This window comes from Cantharellus anzutake (assembly GCF_015039405.1).
Source record: "Cantharellus anzutake strain C23 chromosome Unknown EI90scaffold_74, whole genome shotgun sequence".
NCBI classification, from domain to species: Eukaryota; Fungi; Basidiomycota; class Agaricomycetes; order Cantharellales; family Hydnaceae; genus Cantharellus; species Cantharellus anzutake.
Genome location: NW_024067024.1, coordinates 126202 through 142859, shown reverse-complemented (window position 1 = coordinate 142859; position 16658 = coordinate 126202). Strand labels below are relative to the sequence as shown.

General features: G+C 50.3%; 5 protein-coding genes across 5 annotated transcripts; 3 read left to right on the top strand and 2 right to left on the bottom strand.

The window, feature by feature from the left end:
- Positions 1–2877, top strand: EI90DRAFT_2489705 (uncharacterized protein). The gene is made up of 6 exons (XM_039053116.1): positions 1–112; positions 170–419; positions 491–1428; positions 1490–2479; positions 2537–2671; positions 2725–2877. The coding sequence occupies exons 2-6, from the start codon at positions 323–325 to the stop codon at positions 2791–2793; spliced, it is 2229 nt and encodes a 742-aa protein (XP_038910799.1). The 5' UTR covers positions 1–112; positions 170–322; the 3' UTR covers positions 2794–2877.
- A 289-nt stretch (positions 2878–3166) lies between these two features.
- On the top strand, positions 3167–5243 carry EI90DRAFT_3001303 (metal-dependent protein hydrolase). The gene is made up of 8 exons (XM_039056328.1): positions 3167–3483; positions 3569–3740; positions 3800–3887; positions 3939–4091; positions 4146–4319; positions 4372–4526; positions 4590–4675; positions 4734–5243. Exons 1-8 carry the CDS (start codon positions 3339–3341, stop codon positions 4790–4792), a joined length of 1032 nt encoding a protein of 343 aa, XP_038910798.1. The 5' UTR covers positions 3167–3338; the 3' UTR covers positions 4793–5243.
- Positions 4951–6581, bottom strand: EI90DRAFT_3282193 (Metalloenzyme, LuxS/M16 peptidase-like protein; the record flags this gene model as incomplete). The annotated part of the gene is made up of 4 exons (XM_039066889.1): positions 4951–5050; positions 5112–5899; positions 5958–6453; positions 6519–6581. The coding sequence occupies 4 exons, from the start codon at positions 6579–6581 to the stop codon at positions 4967–4969; spliced, it is 1431 nt and encodes a 476-aa protein (XP_038910797.1). The 3' UTR covers positions 4951–4966.
- A 119-nt stretch (positions 6582–6700) lies between these two features.
- On the top strand, positions 6701–7850 carry EI90DRAFT_3282192 (t-SNARE; the record flags this gene model as incomplete). Its single annotated transcript, XM_039066888.1, has 6 exons — positions 6701–6906; positions 6970–7054; positions 7123–7243; positions 7366–7402; positions 7458–7609; positions 7657–7850. 6 exons carry the CDS (start codon positions 6701–6703, stop codon positions 7848–7850), a joined length of 795 nt encoding a protein of 264 aa, XP_038910796.1.
- Positions 7851–7899: 49 nt separating this feature from the next.
- EI90DRAFT_3292574 (uncharacterized protein) lies at positions 7900–15510 on the bottom strand (the record flags this gene model as incomplete). Its single annotated transcript, XM_039067342.1, has 12 exons — positions 7900–9179; positions 9238–9404; positions 9477–9969; positions 10026–10288; positions 10347–10394; positions 10450–11304; positions 11363–12117; positions 12170–12506; positions 12556–13873; positions 13904–13992; positions 14040–15348; positions 15385–15510. The coding sequence occupies 12 exons, from the start codon at positions 15508–15510 to the stop codon at positions 8043–8045; spliced, it is 6897 nt and encodes a 2298-aa protein (XP_038910795.1). The 3' UTR covers positions 7900–8042.
- Between the last annotated feature and the right edge of the window lie 1148 nt (positions 15511–16658).

Below are 16658 nucleotides of genomic sequence, written 5' to 3'. Positions count from 1 at the left end.
TTCATGTCATCTGGCTCGCTACCTATCTCTCCATCCACTCCTCGTCCGACTCATCATCATCATCACCATCATCACGGCGTTATCACTCAAGGAACGCAAATGATAGTACAAGGTAATATACTCAATGATTCACTTTTATACGGTACACTTAGTTCAATCAACCCCTTAGGTGTTGTGCAAACATCAGATTTAGCACGTGGGATGCATCAATCTCGAACTGAGTCAAGTCTGCGGCGGGGTCGACGACTACCCAGACCTGCCTCAAGTCAAAGCAGGCGGCCTCATTCTCTCTTTTCTCCGGACTCCACCTCCTCGTCCGATAATGAACGCAACACTGAGTTGGATGCTCCCCCAACTTCTGCATCTGACCCTGCAAATGACGGTATGGAAGGCATTGAGGTACTTACGATGCTTCTGGGGTAAGACTTGCCATCGCCTTAAACAACTTGCCCTTATCATCGTTTATTCTTATTCAGTGTGGTGACCGCAGCGACAGGTGCTTCACTCATGAATGGCACGACTGCTCCAGATCTCTCTTCAGTGTCAAATGTGGTTCGCTCTGATGATGCTCCCTTGGCCAATGCCGAGGCCTCAACCATCTCCCACCCCCCTCTGCCAATCCCTACGACTCTGCCACAGGGTGCGAATGCGGTCAGTTCTCCGTCTTCATCTCCGAGTCGACCTCGGCATTTCTTGCGAAATATGCGATCCCGACTGCTGAGTAGGCTTCGTGACCGACGTTCCCATGCTGCCAGTCGCCCAAGCGCTGGCGAACAGTTGCCGGGCCACATGCCCGCAGACACCGAAACAAACGGCCCAAATTCCACCCCGATTGTCGTGGATCGTGGATCTGTCGACGAGGCTGAACAGCTTGCCGCACTTCGCGCCAACATCTCTCAACAACTTACGCGAGCACTGGCAAGACATGCCGCCGAGAGACACGCTGGTTCTTCCACGAGCACTCCCTTCAGGAGCGCCAGCCCCACAAGCCCTGAGACGCCAGGGTCAGTTGATCCGGCGGGTGTCCCACTTCCCCCAGATGACTCTTTGAGTATATATGAACGACCCCCTTCCCCCGTGGCGAGGGCTCAAGGTTCTCCCGTGACTCCGAGAACGCCTGCGATACTCACTGGCCCATCGGAGCCTATCACTCCACCTCCCCTCAACGAACAAAGCTTTGAAGCTTTCCTAAATGATATACAGACCGATCTTCGTGCGACCTTGATGCGTCGCCACGAGCAAGAACGTCGGGTAAGGGAACTCAGGGAGCGTATGGAGCATTCTAGCTCTTCGAGGCCTCTCTCCGTTCCACGTATCCCGGCGGCGCCGTCACTGATACCTGATTTGGAATCACGGGAAAGAACTGGTCCTGATCGGAGTTCATTCACACTGCCGCCAAACTATCATCTCACGGAGCATGTCCCAAGTGTGAGTTCTTGAACATTGCCACCCAGTCATCTATTGATCTATGAACGTGATTGTGCCACAGGTCGACACGCCCTTGAATTGGTGGAGAATGTTCAGGTTCCCCCCTCGAACTATCCAAGCTTCCCCTGGTGTTAACTTAAACCCAAATAACGCGAATCCGTTGAGTGCTTTGCGATCTTTGGCGGCGGGACAGCCTTCTATTCCAGGGCCCGGTCCATCATCACCTGCGACCACTCACGTTCCTTTGACCACATCCCCTTTTCCGGTTTCGCCACCTATAACTCCAGGCACTACTGTGCCGCCGTCCGCTCCTTCTGAGAGTACCACGCTTACACCGGTGTTGATCGTTGGTCTGCGGCAACAAAACACACAAATTATTGACGATGATACTGATGATGAAGCCCCTTCTGATTTGCCGATGTATGCACCTGCCTCTCCTTCATCTCCATTTGCGCCTCGTAGCGATTTTTCTACTACTTCAACCTCGTCCCTTCCTCCTGCACCTAGAGCTTCTACATCTTCAGATACCACAGTCCGCCATCCACCGAGGACCAGTCTATTCCCTCATCGCCGAACTTCATCCGACAGTTACCGCGAGCTTAGTGAAATGATTCGGAACACACCGACCTCACCACCAGCTGATCTCCAGTCAGAGGTTGAAGCTACATATGGTGAAACGTGGAGACAAAATCTACGTGCTTTCCTCGCATCGGCTCTTGCTCGCGGAGCGATAGAACGCGCCCGTGAGGAACGAGCCGCGCGCAGGGAAGAGCGACGCCTCCGTGAGGCTGAAGCTCAGCAGGCACGCGAGAGTTATGTCATTTGGGTGATTGGAGGCTATTACCCTGAAAACATGTTGGGCGCTCCGAACCTGTTGTTGGGGCAGTTTGATCATGATGACTTTTGGGCGCTGGCCGAATTCCTGGGACAAGTAAAACCTCCGGTTGCCACTAGAGAGGATATTGAGAAAGCTGGTCTTGAAGTAATCAAAAAACAACAGCTGGCTGAGTATCTTAAGGGAGATAAAATTGCGCCAAATACCAGTGATCGGGTTTGGACAACAGTCATTGACACTGCATTCGTTCGCTTATGCCTTATTTTCATCTAGTGCCTTATTTGCCTGTCTGAGTATGAAGACGATGAAGAGGTTCGTATCATGTCATGCAAGCATGGCTTCCACAAAGACTGTGTCGATAAGTGGATGGAAGTGGGCCGTAACAATTGTCCGGCCTGCCGTACGAAGGTGTGTCATCCATTAATCTGCAGCAATACACCTCGTTCTTACTCGCATTCAAGGGTGTTCCGACAGAAAACACTTCTACTTTAGCAAACAACTCTTCACCCTCTGCTGCGTCATCAGCCTAATCACACCCGTTCTCTCCCCTTGCGTGATATTATCTTTCATCTCCGATCTTCGTCCTTCTTGAAACCCCCTTCTGTTTGGTGTCCGACTTCCATCGTTTTAATACCCGTAAAATCCAATAAATTCGCTCTCACTCCTTCGGACTCGTACTGGCTCCTAAACTGTAGCATTAGTAATATAACGATGATAGTTTGCAACCAGGAGTGCGTGACAGGCCAGCCTCTATTATTATAGTGTAGAAATGGAGGCCGGCACCCTTGTAGCTCGCCTGTATCAGATTGATCGAGCAATTGATCGAGCAGGGTTGCATAAATGTAAACAAGGGGGCCAACATGATAATCCAAAGCCGAGATGACCTGCGGACCAATTCTTATTCACACGAGTGCCGTTATCCGTGACACTCGATGTTCGGACGCATCCGTGTCCGTGCTGATATCGAGAGATTCATCTTGGGTTCATCATCAGTCTGGCTTCGATTTCTGGTCGATTTCTTCTAACCCTTCGAATACCCCCTACTTCCCGCACTTTACCCTGTTATCTAAGGTCCATGTCTGCGAATGAGGCCCGTCCCCTTAAGAGACAGAAAGCAAATGCGAAAGTTCCACTGATAGGTACTCATAATGGAACTTTCCATTGCGACGAAGCCCTGGCAGTTTTCTTACTGCGGCAGCTTTCTGCCTATAAGAACTCAAGTAAGGATTTTATTCCTTCGATCTAGATTCAGAAGGGCTTATGCCGTGTTTCTCGCACTTGCTCCAACGCCTCCCCACCTGGCAGACTTGCTTCGATCACGCGATCCGGCTAAGCTGGAAGAATGCGACATCGTCGTGGATGTAGGTGCAGTCTACGATCCAGAAAGGTTTCGATTCGACCATCATCAACGAGAGTTCTCTGAAAACTTTGGATATGGTTTTGTGACGAAGTTGTCATCGGCGGGCTTGATATACAAGTAAGGGATGAATGTCAGGGTCTCGCCATCTTCGATTCCTATTCCTCTCCCATATTTAGGCATTTCGGGAAACAGATAATTGCTGAGCGGTTCAGCTACAGTGTCCAAGATCCGATTGTGGAGGTGTTATATTTAAAATTGTACAAGGTTTGTTTCACATGGACTGACCCGCGGCGCTCGTTACGACCAATCCTGTAGGACTTCATCGAGGCAATTGATGGGGTTGACAATGGCGTTAATCAATATCCGACAGATGTCAAGCCCTTGTACAAGAATAATACGGACTTGTCCCGTCGCGTAGGGTATTTGAATCCTGCTTGGAACGAGAAAGTAGATGTGGAAGGTGTTGACGTAAGTGAAACAAGCGTCCCCTCTTCCGGGCGTTACAAACCGTGCTCTCTCCAGACGAGATTCGAAAAGGCTTCGCTGTTGACCGGGACGGAGTTTCTGGACCGCTTGGATTACTATGCAAAGGCATGGTCACCAGCCCGAAAGCTCGTTGAAGAAGCCTTCTCCGGGAGGACAGAAATCCACGCAAGTGGGAAAATTATCCTCTTTGAGCAGTTTGCTCCGTGGAAGGTTTGTACATACATGTCGCATTCTGCAACTCACCGGGGTGAATTTCTGGCAGGAGCACCTCTTTGACCTTGAAGAAGATCAATCCCTTTCACCTGCGGATAAGCCGTACTATGTAATCTATCCGGATGAAATTGCAGGAAGCTGGAGGGTTCAAGCTGTGCCTGTGGCCCCTGGGAGCTTCGATAGCAGAAAGGCTCTACCAGAGAAGTCAGCACCTTTGTCCATTTGCTGTGCTCGAATTAGTATTTCCATCTCATTCGTCTATTGCAGATGGCGCGGACTACGGGACGAGAAGCTATCTGAGGTGACTGGGATTCGGGGATGCCTTTTCGTCCACGCGTCAGGCTTCATCGGTGGTAGGTATACTATTGGTCTGAATAATATCCGAATTATGATCTACGCTCATGCACTTAGGAAACCGAACAAAGGAGGGTGCAATTGAGCTCGCTATCAAGGCTTTGACTGCGACGTGAACCACTGAGTCACATAACTTTGGATATTTCGCCAACTATACCTTGCCAAGCCAGTATGAAGAGGTCGAGTAGTACCAAGCAGTAGGAACATCTCAGGTGAAGCCAGGAATATATATTTTGGTGCACCTTTTGGAACTGCGAAAGGGGCGATCTACAATTTGAAGGAAACATAGTCTAGTAGATCAAAGAAGACATGTCAGCGCGAATACGATTGTAGTCGAGCAAGCCCTCAATACGACCAAGTGCTGCGATGGCAATCTATGATTTAGTCCGTCAGGGCTTGGGTCTACGGGAAATAGAGCAGCTATGATTCGCTTACATCGTTGTCCCAGATATACTTCTGGGCAACACGCTTTATGTCCTCGGTGGTGACGCCGTTAACCTCATTTTCGATCTGCTTGGGCGTATACCGTCTGCCACTTGTCACAAGCTGTCTTCCGATATCTTCCGCAATGGCAGTCGTCCCGTCCAGACTGAGTAACAAGCTAGCTTTGAGCTGACTCTTGGCGCGTTCAACTTCAGCAGGTGTAGGGGCAATGCTCATCCTGGTCCACTCGCGGAGAGTGAAGTGAACAAGATCGTCAATGTTCATCAGGTTCTCAGTGACGAGGTAAATGCCCCACAGGCCTGTGTCTGAGTACGAAGTTGAGAAGGACAGGTATGAGTTGGCAAGGTTGTTGCTCGAGACAATGTGGCTCAACCTCGATGATAGAAGGGGGCTGCCGCCAAGCGATCGATCCCAGTTCCCGAAAATGGATTGCAGGGTGAGCATTGGGAAGTAGTCAGGCGAGCGCCAACCGACGCCCTCAACCGCAATAGCAATATTGGCAGTGTTCATTGTATCATCGCGGATACGTACTTCGGAGCCTGTGAACTTCGTATTGGCGTGAGAGGAGCGGTCGAGTGGAATCGGGTTAGGCGAGACAGGCAACGAAGCGAAATGCTTCTCGGCGAGCTTGACAAGCTCGGAGTGCTCAACACCACCGGCACCAGCAAGAACCATCCGGTCTGCAGTGTAATTCTTCTGGATGTAGGAGGAGAGATCATTTTGCTTTATGGAGAGAATGTTTTTCTTCGGACCAAGAATTGTGCGACCCAGAGGTTGCCCTGTTTGGATGGCGTCGGTACAAGGGCCTCAGATCCAGATGTCAAGAATCGTGCGAACCTTGGAAGGCAACAGCATGAAGATGGTCGAAGACGACTTCCTCATGTTGTTTGTCAACTTCCTCCTGTTCCCTCAGAATCACATCACGCTCCCTCTCAATGGCAGATGTCTCCAGCTTTGAGTTCTGCAAAATGTCGCTTATGATGTCTACGGCAGTGGGTACGTCTTTGCGAAAAGACTTGGCATAGTAAACGGTTTGCTCGCGGGAGGTATAGGCGTTGAGGTGGGCGCCTAAATTTTCCACCTCAAGCTCGAGAGCATGTTGCGAACGACGGTTTGTCCCTTTGAAAGCCATGTGCTCCAAAAAGTGGGCCGTACCGTTGGTGGCGTCTGTTTCTGCTCGGGAACCGGCATCAATCCACACACCAACAGTGGCAGTTTGAGCGGAGGGGTGCGCTTCGGTTGCCACTGTCAAACCGTTAGATAGCCTCGATATCTCAGTAACAGGAGCATTAGTAGCTGCATTCACAGCCGTCGCTAGCAAACGAATCGAGTGCTGGAGATAAATACCGGAAAAGATTAAGCGTACTGAAAACTCAAATGAATCATTAAAAAGGGCACCTGTCTCGCAACTGAGCCCCTGACGCCACGTCGTAACGACGAGGAGAGGACTCGGGAGGCCATTGCTGAGTGGTGAGAAAGTTGACCGGTGTTTCTTCTATTGTAACACGTGATAGATTTACGTAATAATCTTCCACACGACATTCATTGTGCACACCTTGCCTCACGTCACTTATTCACTAATGTCTTTCAACGACTTCGACATCGAAAGAGGGACGGGGGGCACTCGGATTGCCCCACCTCCCTCTGGTACTGACTTCCAGTTCACCGCTCTACAGTCCTCGCTTTCCATTCAAGTCTTCAAGATAAACGCCAATGTTCAAGGAATACTCAAGCTTGTAGACCAGCTTGGCACCGGAAGGGATACGCCTTCTGTGCGAAACGCCCTGTCCGTTTGTGCTGTGCCTTAGCAATGCGTGGCTGAACTGAGTTATGCCTGGTCCGTCTCTAGGCATAATCTAACTGAAGCGACTCGAGATATGGTCAAACGGGGTTCGGAAGACCTGAAGAGACTCGTATCCCTAGGGCAGGCATTAGTACGAAGCCTTCTTTTGGACCGTTTTATTTCCGTACTTATGTGTTGTTTTAATGACTGCGTGCGCAGCCTCACCAAAAGACGCTTGTGCAGAAGACATCTCATGATATGCAACTATCCCTCGTTGCCTTTCAGAAAGCGCAGAGAGTCAGCGCAGAGCGACAGCGGACGGTAGTAGAGGATACGAAGCGTGATCTAGACTATGAAACCACAACAGCTGAAGATTAGCACGTCCCTCTAGTCCTCTGTGAATGCTCTTATTTCATTCATTGAACCCTTCGTCTAGCCCCGAACCCGGTCCATCCCAGCAAGTCCAACAGCAACAGCAGCAGCAGCAGCATATACAACAGTATGTGCATTTTCATGCCTAGCCGTCCCGCACCTTTCATCCCGTGGCTTACTAGGCAAACTATATCTCCTGCCGAATTGGCATTCCAAGAATCACTCATTCAAGAACGTGAAGGCGAGATTCGTGAAATTGAATCAGGAATCCATGAACTTAACGAGATTTTCCGAGACCTCGGGACGCTTGTCACCGAACAAGGAGAGATGCTAGGTACGTACTTTATGCCTTATGTTGTGCACTCTAAACCCTCTTTCCAGATAATATCGAGAACAACATTACTTCCGTCGCACGCGATACTCATGGTGCCAACGAGGAGCTCGGCGTTGCTTCAGAGTATCAGCGGAAGGCGGGTCGCCGTGCCGCATGCTTGTTAATCGTCGTTGCTATCGTCATTTGTGTGGTTTTGCTCGCTGTAAGTGACTTTGGTATTTGGTATACTGAATTCCGTTGACTTTAGCAGCTAGATTCTCTCATAGTCCACATGTCAACACGATGGTCTGAAACGTTATTACTATTTGTTGTGTTGCATGTAGATACCCTATATGTCACTATTCTTTTTTACTTCCGAACGGACAAGACAATTCATTGCAATTACGCGGTGCTGCACTGACCGAACAAATGGAACCCTTTCACACCGTGCGCGTCACTTACATCCCAATTGCGAATCACTAACCCAATGACTCCCACCGGCACAACGGTAGCCACCGTTCTGCTTGATCCAACGGAAACCGGCAACACACACTCCCATCTGGCGCAGTTTATGTTGCACCTTACTTTCCTTCTGTGCCTCCTCGCGCATCTTCTTGAGAGCGGATTCTGACTCGGCGATTCTAGCTCGCTTGGCAATCGCCTTAAGCCGAAGCTGCTCTGCGCGAAGACGAGTGGCGTCTTTCAAGGCTTTGTCTTTCTGAGAGTTTTGGTTTTCCTCCAGACGTTTCGCTGCCTTCATCGCTGTTTCTTCAAGGTCCCGTGCTTCCTCTTCGTCCCTTGATCGCTTCTCCTCCAGGTCACGAAGAGCTTCCTCTCGTTCGGCGGCGGCTTGTTTGTCTCGCACCAACTGACCCCAGGTGACATCACTGACCCCAGGATCCCTCTCCTGGACATCAGACTCTGTATCCACGGTTTTCGGTTCGTTGGGGGCTGGGGGCACTGACCGGGGAGCCTTTGAATCTCTAGAAGCAGAGCTGTCGCACGGCGGCGCAGGCGCGTTCTCTTGCAAGGGCATGGGCGATATGGGTGGTCGGATTGGAGGAGCGGTGGCGTGGGGAATCCTGTCCTGACACCGAGAAACCATTGAGTTTAACATGTCGTCCATGAGGGTAATGACTGTAGACAATGGTATTTTCAAGTCTTGAGCGCCCGGATCCCCATTCCATCCCAGCAGTGCTTTGGATCTGATGCGCTTCGCCAGCGTTTTTACATCACGAGCGTTGCCCCACTGAGGCAGAGATGCTAAAGCAGAGAAGTGCTCAATTAGTTGCAATCCCCCGTCCATGTCGGGTGGATAGTGGATTTGGACCTGTGCGCCCTTGAGCTCCCCGATGAGCAGTTCGGCACATTTTTCTGGTGACAGGGGATAAAATGTGATCTCGTCTGTTATGCGGCTCGCCAGACCCGCGTTCGCGCCGAGCAGTCTATTGATGTCGTGCTCATAGCCGGCAAGTATGACAATCAGCCGCCCTTGATACTTCTCCTTTGTTAAGCAATCCACTATCTCGTCGATAGCTTCTTTCGCAAACTGTCCGTCGCCTAGTCGGTAAGCCACATCAATGAAGAGAACCTGAATGCGATTTCCATAAAGCCAACATCAGTCTCGATATCATGGGCGCCCCACTGACCTTCCCCAGCGCCTTATCAAACATGTCCCGTGTTTTAGGCGCGGTATGCCCTACGTACTGGCCAATAAAGTCCGAAGCTGAGCACTCAACGACTTCGGGAGACGAAAGAAAACCCATGTCATAGTAAACTTGCCCTATCTTCCGCGCCACGCTAGTTTTTCCTGTCCCTGAACCATAATAAAGAGACAGAACCAAATTTAGCCACAAGGTGAGGTTCTGTGCGTCGAAGATCTTTTTACCTGGAGGACCCCTAAAAACAAAGGATGTCGGCACCTCGGAACGTGAATCCCTGCCTCGACCTCTTGTCAGCTGACAGATACGCTGGATTTCTCGAAGCTTCTCCACAATCACGTCCGAACCGACCATCCCTCGGAACAAAGTTTCTAGGTTTTTCTCTGCACTATCCGAGCGGTCGAAGTCGGGGTCAATGTCTTCTGGCTCCAGTATGATATCGATTGGACGCTCAGAGGGCTCAAGGTGAGATTGTCGATTCTGATAGTGTAGTTTAGCCTTCCCAAGCATATTATCCACCTCACCAGCGTTCCCAAAGTTAGGGCGAACCCGAGAACGCTCTAGCATCTCAAGCGCCACAGACTTCGCTTTCGGAGTCGCAATTAGGTCTTGTTCTTTCAACTTGAGATCCAGGATTTGTGCAAGTTCCTCCTTGGTGAAGTCGGAAAAGACGAATGCGTCGTCAATTGCGAAGCGACGTGAGAGCCCAGGGTTGACATGCTGACAAGATCCAACAATAAGCGGACCGATATTCCGACCAGGACGCGTGAGCTCACCTGGAACATTTCCTGCATCTGATCCTTGTAACCTAACATCAATACACAACGATCCTCTCCAGGATTTGGCTGGATCTCAGCCACGATAGTATCGATGACCGCAGTCTTGAAGCTATTAGACCATCCCCTGTTCTTCTCGTATAGGCCATACGCTTCATCGATGACAAGCACCTTTCCCCGACTGTTCGCCAAGATACCCTTGGTTTTCGCCTCAGACGCCCCAATCACATCGCCAATGAAGTCAGCCGGCGTCTTCACCATCACTGGCAGGATACAGAAACAGTCAGTGGGTTCATCATATGTGCATCCCAGTGCACCCACCTTCCCCGTTGGATAACATCCCTAGGTCCACCAGGACCTGGCCGTAGACTAATCCATTCCCCGTACTCAGCTCCGTCACAAACGTGCAGACAAGTGAACCTACGTTTGGCGACTGTAGTCTTCCCCGTCCCAGGATTACCTAAAAAGACACGGTGCAAGGATGTTTGAACCAATGCCTTCTCCGCAAGTTCGCGCCCATAGTTGGTTTGGATGGTGTCGATGAGACTTTTGAGTGTGGTCTTGACATCCGCCAAACCAATCAAGCCTTGTAGTTTTTCCCATGCCTTGCTAGTCTTCACAGCCGCATCAGGCCTCGGACCAATGAGATCGGTTTGTGTAAACAGAAAGTCGTCAGGGCGGTTACCTTCGCGCCGCTCGCGTGTGATGCGCTCAGCTTGGCGCTGCTTAACTCGATCAAGTAGCGTGGCGACGTCACGGGCATTTCCAAACCCATCCCTTCCCCGCGATGCTGCGAGTCTCCGAATGGCGATACGTACATAAAGCCCAGCATCACCTCCTTCAATAGACATTCTCCCCGAATACCTCTTGGAGACTTCGTGGATGAAGATTCGTATTAGTTCGTGATCTTCATAATCTTCAAAGAGTATTGAATATGGAATGCGAGATGGTAGGCCGGGGTTGGCCTCAAAGAACTTCTCCATATTAGATTTGTATCCAGCAAACAAGAAAACGATCTTGCCGATATTATCCAGCATCAGAGTGAGGAGGTTATCAAGAACAGCACGTCCGCCCGGATTATGAGCATCTGTAAGCTGGTAGGCCTCATCAACGAAAATTGTCCCGCCGCCCGCTTTCAAGACCTCATCGATTGCCTTCTTCAGCCCAGGAATACCTTCATGTGCTAAGCTCGAACCTGAAGTCTCGTGGAAATGAGTCCCTGGCAAGATGTTCATGGACGATAAGAACTTGGAATATAATCTAGCGATCGTTGTTTTCCCTGTAACGAGAGGGAGTATCTATCATTATCCATTCACGAGGGTTTGGGACCAACTTACCAGTTCCGGGGTTGCCCAGAAAGGCGGCGTTAAGATTCTTCTTCTCCATTGAGATGCCCTGCCGCAAACTTACTTCTAACTCCGCTTTGAGGCCAAGTACGTGCCCCTTAACCTTTTCCAATCCGATCATACCCATGATCTCATCGATATGCGGGTTCTTGGCCCCTTCGATGCTTTTCTGGCGCTCCCATTCCTGCTGGGATGCAGAGGGTGCCACTTTGGCGGCGGATTCATTGTTTTTCGTCAGACTTAGCTTGGACCCGAAGATGGACGTCGGTGCTATCGACGAGATAATGGAGGAGATAGAATCTCTTAGGTTGAATGGATTCGTTGATGAAGCAGCTGGCGCCGCAGGTGGGTCCGGTGCGGGTGGACCTGTCACAGGTGGTTGACTGCGAGAAGAGGCTTCCTGTATGTCCTGTCGTTTCTGCTCCAGGGCTGCAGCTCGTTCTTGGGTAGCTTTTTGAGTTTGTGCAGCCCTTAACTGTCTTTCGAGCTCCGCATCAAGCTCAGCCATGTTCTCATCATGAGCAGCTTGTTCGGCTGCCCGGTTGGCGGCTTCTTCTGTCTGCTTCTTCTGGCGCTTGCAGGAAGGACAATTTGCGATCGCGTTTTTATCGTAGCATTCTTTGTGGACCTTGTGATCTTTCGTGCATTTCGTGACGACTTTTGTTCGGCATTTAATTTTGGAGTGGTCAACTAACTGGTGACATTTCGAGGGGCAAGGGTGATTCCCGCAGTTCAAAATTTTCCCACTGGGTAACGAGTCGTAAAAATCGAATCTTCAGAATAAGAAGTGAGTCTCACCATGGTTCAAGACAACCGCCCTCGGGCGAATATATCTCAAAGTCTCCAGGCGAGCGAAGTAAAGCTGCTCGATCTGGATGACGGGAACACAGCACCGGTAAACCATCATACAAGTTATTCCCTTCCTGCAAGAGCCGGAAAAAGGGTTCCCAAGTCTCTGATCCCTTGCGAGAGTGCCGAAATGTGTTCGAATTGCCAATCATGATCAAACCATCGCGAGCGCGAGAGAGGAGAACGTTCAATCGCTCTGGTGCAGACATAAATCCGATATCATGCTTCTTATTGCTTCGGGTCAAACTTGCGACAACGATTTCGCTCTCCTCTCCCTGGTAATTATCTGGCCACTCCCATTAGGAGGGGTTCTTGTCATAAAATGTACGACGTACCGATTGTGGCCAGACGAACCCGTTTCTTTGCTGCCTTCGCCGTCGCTTCAGTCATCAGACCGGCCTTAACAAGATCGTATGAGTCAAGATCGTTCAATACAGGGTCGTGAGTCTTCGATAACAAGTTTCGCAGCAAGCTCAGTTGTCCCAAGTACGGGGTCAGAATGACAAGTTTGTCCGTTCCATATCCTTGCTGACCGAGGTATTTGACGATTTTCAAGACCATATCGGCCTCGAAGGAGTTGGCCTTGCTACGATCCTCGTTTTGATCTTGACCGCCTTCAGGATGGTGATGATCGATGAAGACCACGTTCGCCTGGAGACCCCGAACATCAGGACGTCCGGACGTCTTCGGTGCGTCTAAGAGACCAGGGTATGTCATTTCACGAACGAAACGTGATATTTCCGGACGCATGCGGTGTTGCGCCTGAAGTGTATGGTGAGGGTAGCCTTTGAGAACAAGGCGTTCGAATAACGATCTGTTCAAATCGTACCCTTCCCCCTTCTCGACAGTCAGTTTGTAATCATTCACTTTCGGCCGTAACTGCTTATGGTCGCCGATCAAGATCGTTTGGTGTATCGAGCCCCCCATAGCACTAATGATGTGACTCTCAAGAATCTCTCCCGCCTCCTCTACGAGCAGCACATCTGGAGACGAGGCTTTGATGTCGTCTCGGTATTTTGCGGCGCCCGTCGTAGTTGCTGCGATGATGCGTTTTGTATTCATAACGGCAGCATGTCCCCGCGAAAAGACAGCTTCCTTTCTATCTATTGCCTCGTCGTGTTGAACGATCATCTTGCTAAGTTGCTGAACTTCTTCCCTAAGCAGTACGTCAAACCATTTGCGCAATATTTCTTGTCGTTGGGGCGGGGGAAGACTCCAAACTCGACCATAAGACTCGATATGAGGATGAGACGAAAGAACTCCAGCATCCCTTCCAGCCTTCCATTGTTTAAGCAAGTAATCGCGACCGATCGTCTTTCCTCCAGCAACCGTTTGCATTCCGTCATCGCTGGCTGGGAGACAGAACGCCCGGTAATACTCTGGGTCCTCGAATTCCAAAAGCTCAAGAAGGGCTTTATCAGATGGCGTTGAGTTCATGTGCCAATCACTGGGGAACGCTCTGGGAATCGACTGTCTGAGATTCCCGACGTCGTGTTCTGCTCCCCTGATGTCGCCCCAGTCGTTGGGAGTACGCTTGTAAGTCCTTTTCGCTTCATCGTGAAGATTAAGCTTTTCCGTCGCGGGGTTCGCTTTTCCTCCAAGCCTCGCAATCTGTTGTGATGGGATCCCGATCTTCATGAGATCTTCCAGAAACTGATCGAGCGCATGATTGGTGTAACACACAACAAGAATTCTCTCATTGGTGTAGGAATAAAGGGCTTTTACCAACAAGGCACCAATAAACGACTTTCCCGTCCCTTCACAACAAATGGCTACGGTAAGTTTCGTGGCGAAGGGCACGCAATACAACAAAACCTACCTGGTGGTCCTTGGATCAGGCTTAATCTCTGCGAAAGGCTAGCGATGAAAGAAGCACTCTGAGAGGCATCAAGCGTCACTGGTTTATCCAAGGACAGAGCAGACTTCAAACACCCAGGATCGAGGCGAAGACGGTGAATGAGATTGCTGACATGTGAAAAGGAAGTGGGTTCCCGGAGTGGCCTTCCAGGATACCACTGGAGAATTTCTTCCTCCAACACAAGCTGGGAGGGGAGCAATCGTTGAAGTGACACCAGGATTGGCTCGTAAGCGAAGACAGCGCAGTCAATAAAAGCTAATTTGGCGTTCTTGCTCGTCTTCAAAGCAAAGAAGGTCCTTGCAGCGACTTCTTTATCATCCAATCCAACGACCAAAACAGGTGGGTACTTCGCTAGTTGGTCTTCCTCGCGGTAAAGTGTAGGGAACGATAGAATGCGATCCTCGACTATGAGGCAAGTGAGGGACAAGTGTTTGGCGAAATTTCGGTTTTCTCGGAGATAGGTTTTCCTCTTTTTGGGATCATCGCCGACCTTCTTAAATTGCCCGAGATCAGTCTCGCAGAGGAGTTTTATCCCAATTTTCCCGCGTTCTCCACCATTCGGAATGAACAATCCGTCGAAGGTAACTGGAACTGCCACACTCCGACGCCAGCCTTTCTTCTTCCCCAAAGCAATCTGGGTTTCTTCACGAATTTCACCGAGCATGTCTTCCCGAAGCAGGCCAAACTGATTGTCAAAATGGATCTGAGGATGAATCTCGTTGTCCCGGTCGTTGTTTAAGTAAGTCGCCTGCCGGAGAAAAGGTGGTTGGACACTCTCTAGCTCATCATGAGTAGGAAGGATGGCGATCTTGCGAAAATCGGCATGATCGTTATCGTGACGACCCCCCGCCTCGTCATCATCGGCGTCAGGTGTTGCACGGAGGTGTTTGATGCTGTAGCCGTACCTGCGCGCTTCTGGAGATTTCGATTTTAACAGGCGATCGATGACGACGGTATCCTCCGCAGCGGCGTGGTAACACGCGCGGTCGCCGAGCTCAGGGGAAGGTACTGTTAAAACCTGGACCAAGATCCACCCAACGGCGGCCTCGCCATCAGCATTAAGTGCTCCTTGCTTAAGCGTGTTGAGGATCGCGTTCCAGAAAACAGTGGGATGAAGCAGGCGTCCGATGACTCGACCCAGATAACTGCCACCATGAATATTGGAAAGTGCGGGGCTGGAGAGGAATAAGCACAGCTTGCTGACAGGATCGTTGAAGAAGTCAGGCGTAGCTTCGGAAAACAGAGCAGTTTGTAGGGCATTGAGACCAGTCTGATTGCGGGAACATAGACGCTCCACGCAACTCACAACGTCGGACTGTGAATATATTGCTTCAAGGAAAAGGCGAGCATTCTCTTCCTTGACGAGTGCTTTTCCAGAGCAAACGTCATCATAGACTTTGGAAAGTCTCGCCAAACGTCTCGAGTTGGCCATTGTTAGGCGTCAAGACCACTAACAGGGGCTTTATGGCGATTCCCCGCCGTATATAAGGGATGGGAACTGTATTGGAGAGTAGCATGTTGGTGATTATTTGTACAATGACCTCTGCGTATCAGGGTCCGCAGTCGACCAATGAGCGGACTTTGGGCAGGGTTTTACAGGTAGAACACAGCAACGTAATCGGAATACATGAGGCAGTGAGAGATGGACGGTACAGTCACAGCACCCGCATGCATCAGGGGAGTCGCCTTTACGCTGGATAATTTGGTTGCATTGGGGGGCGACGGGGTTTGAAGGAATTTACCAAACTAGGCAATTTACAGTTTCCAAACACAGATACCAACTGAAATAAACGCGAATCCATTCAATTCCAACTCGGACCGCAAATTGAAAAGATCCGCCATTCATTCAGTACAAGGCAACGTCCGCATACAATGTTACGAAGTCAGGCTGGAGTCCTGCCTATTCAGCTGTACTTTCGGGCTCCCCCTTGTAACTGCTTCAGTTCCCCGATTGAATCCTCGCTCGTAAGTTTGTGCGTTAGTAAGCATCAGAAGGCGACGTTGGCCACCCATGGCTTGATGAGCAGCAGGTAACCATGAGCAAAGACGTCGTTTCTGTCATCGATGACGACGTGATCGAGACCTTGACAGTGATGTTGTTGAATGTCGTGGCGTACTGCATTGTATATCTACATCGGAATATCCAACGACCGACGCTCGTATTGTTGACCCTTGGGATCATGTAGAAACTAATGAGCCAGAGGCAAAGCCGTAAAGGAACGACGCATGTAGACATCTGTGAATAATGCGCTATTCAGAGAACGGCGGTTAAGCACAAGCCCTGCGAGCCAATGAGAGTGAGACGGGACGTGAGAAAGCCCATTGAATATCAGAAACCGCAGCTCTGTTGCGGAAGACCGCAGGAGAGCTCACGAGCCCCAGAAGAAAGCACCGCGGATGGACCAAATTGACGGCGACGGTGAAAGAGCAGTGCAATTCGAACCAACAACTGCCTCCCCAACATCACAGTCGAGGGGATGCGAAGCACTGAAGCAGTTGTTCCCTCAGGCTGTCAGTACCGTGTAGATTTTACATGTAGCCTTCGAGGCATGTGACCATAAAAAGTTCATTGACAGCGAA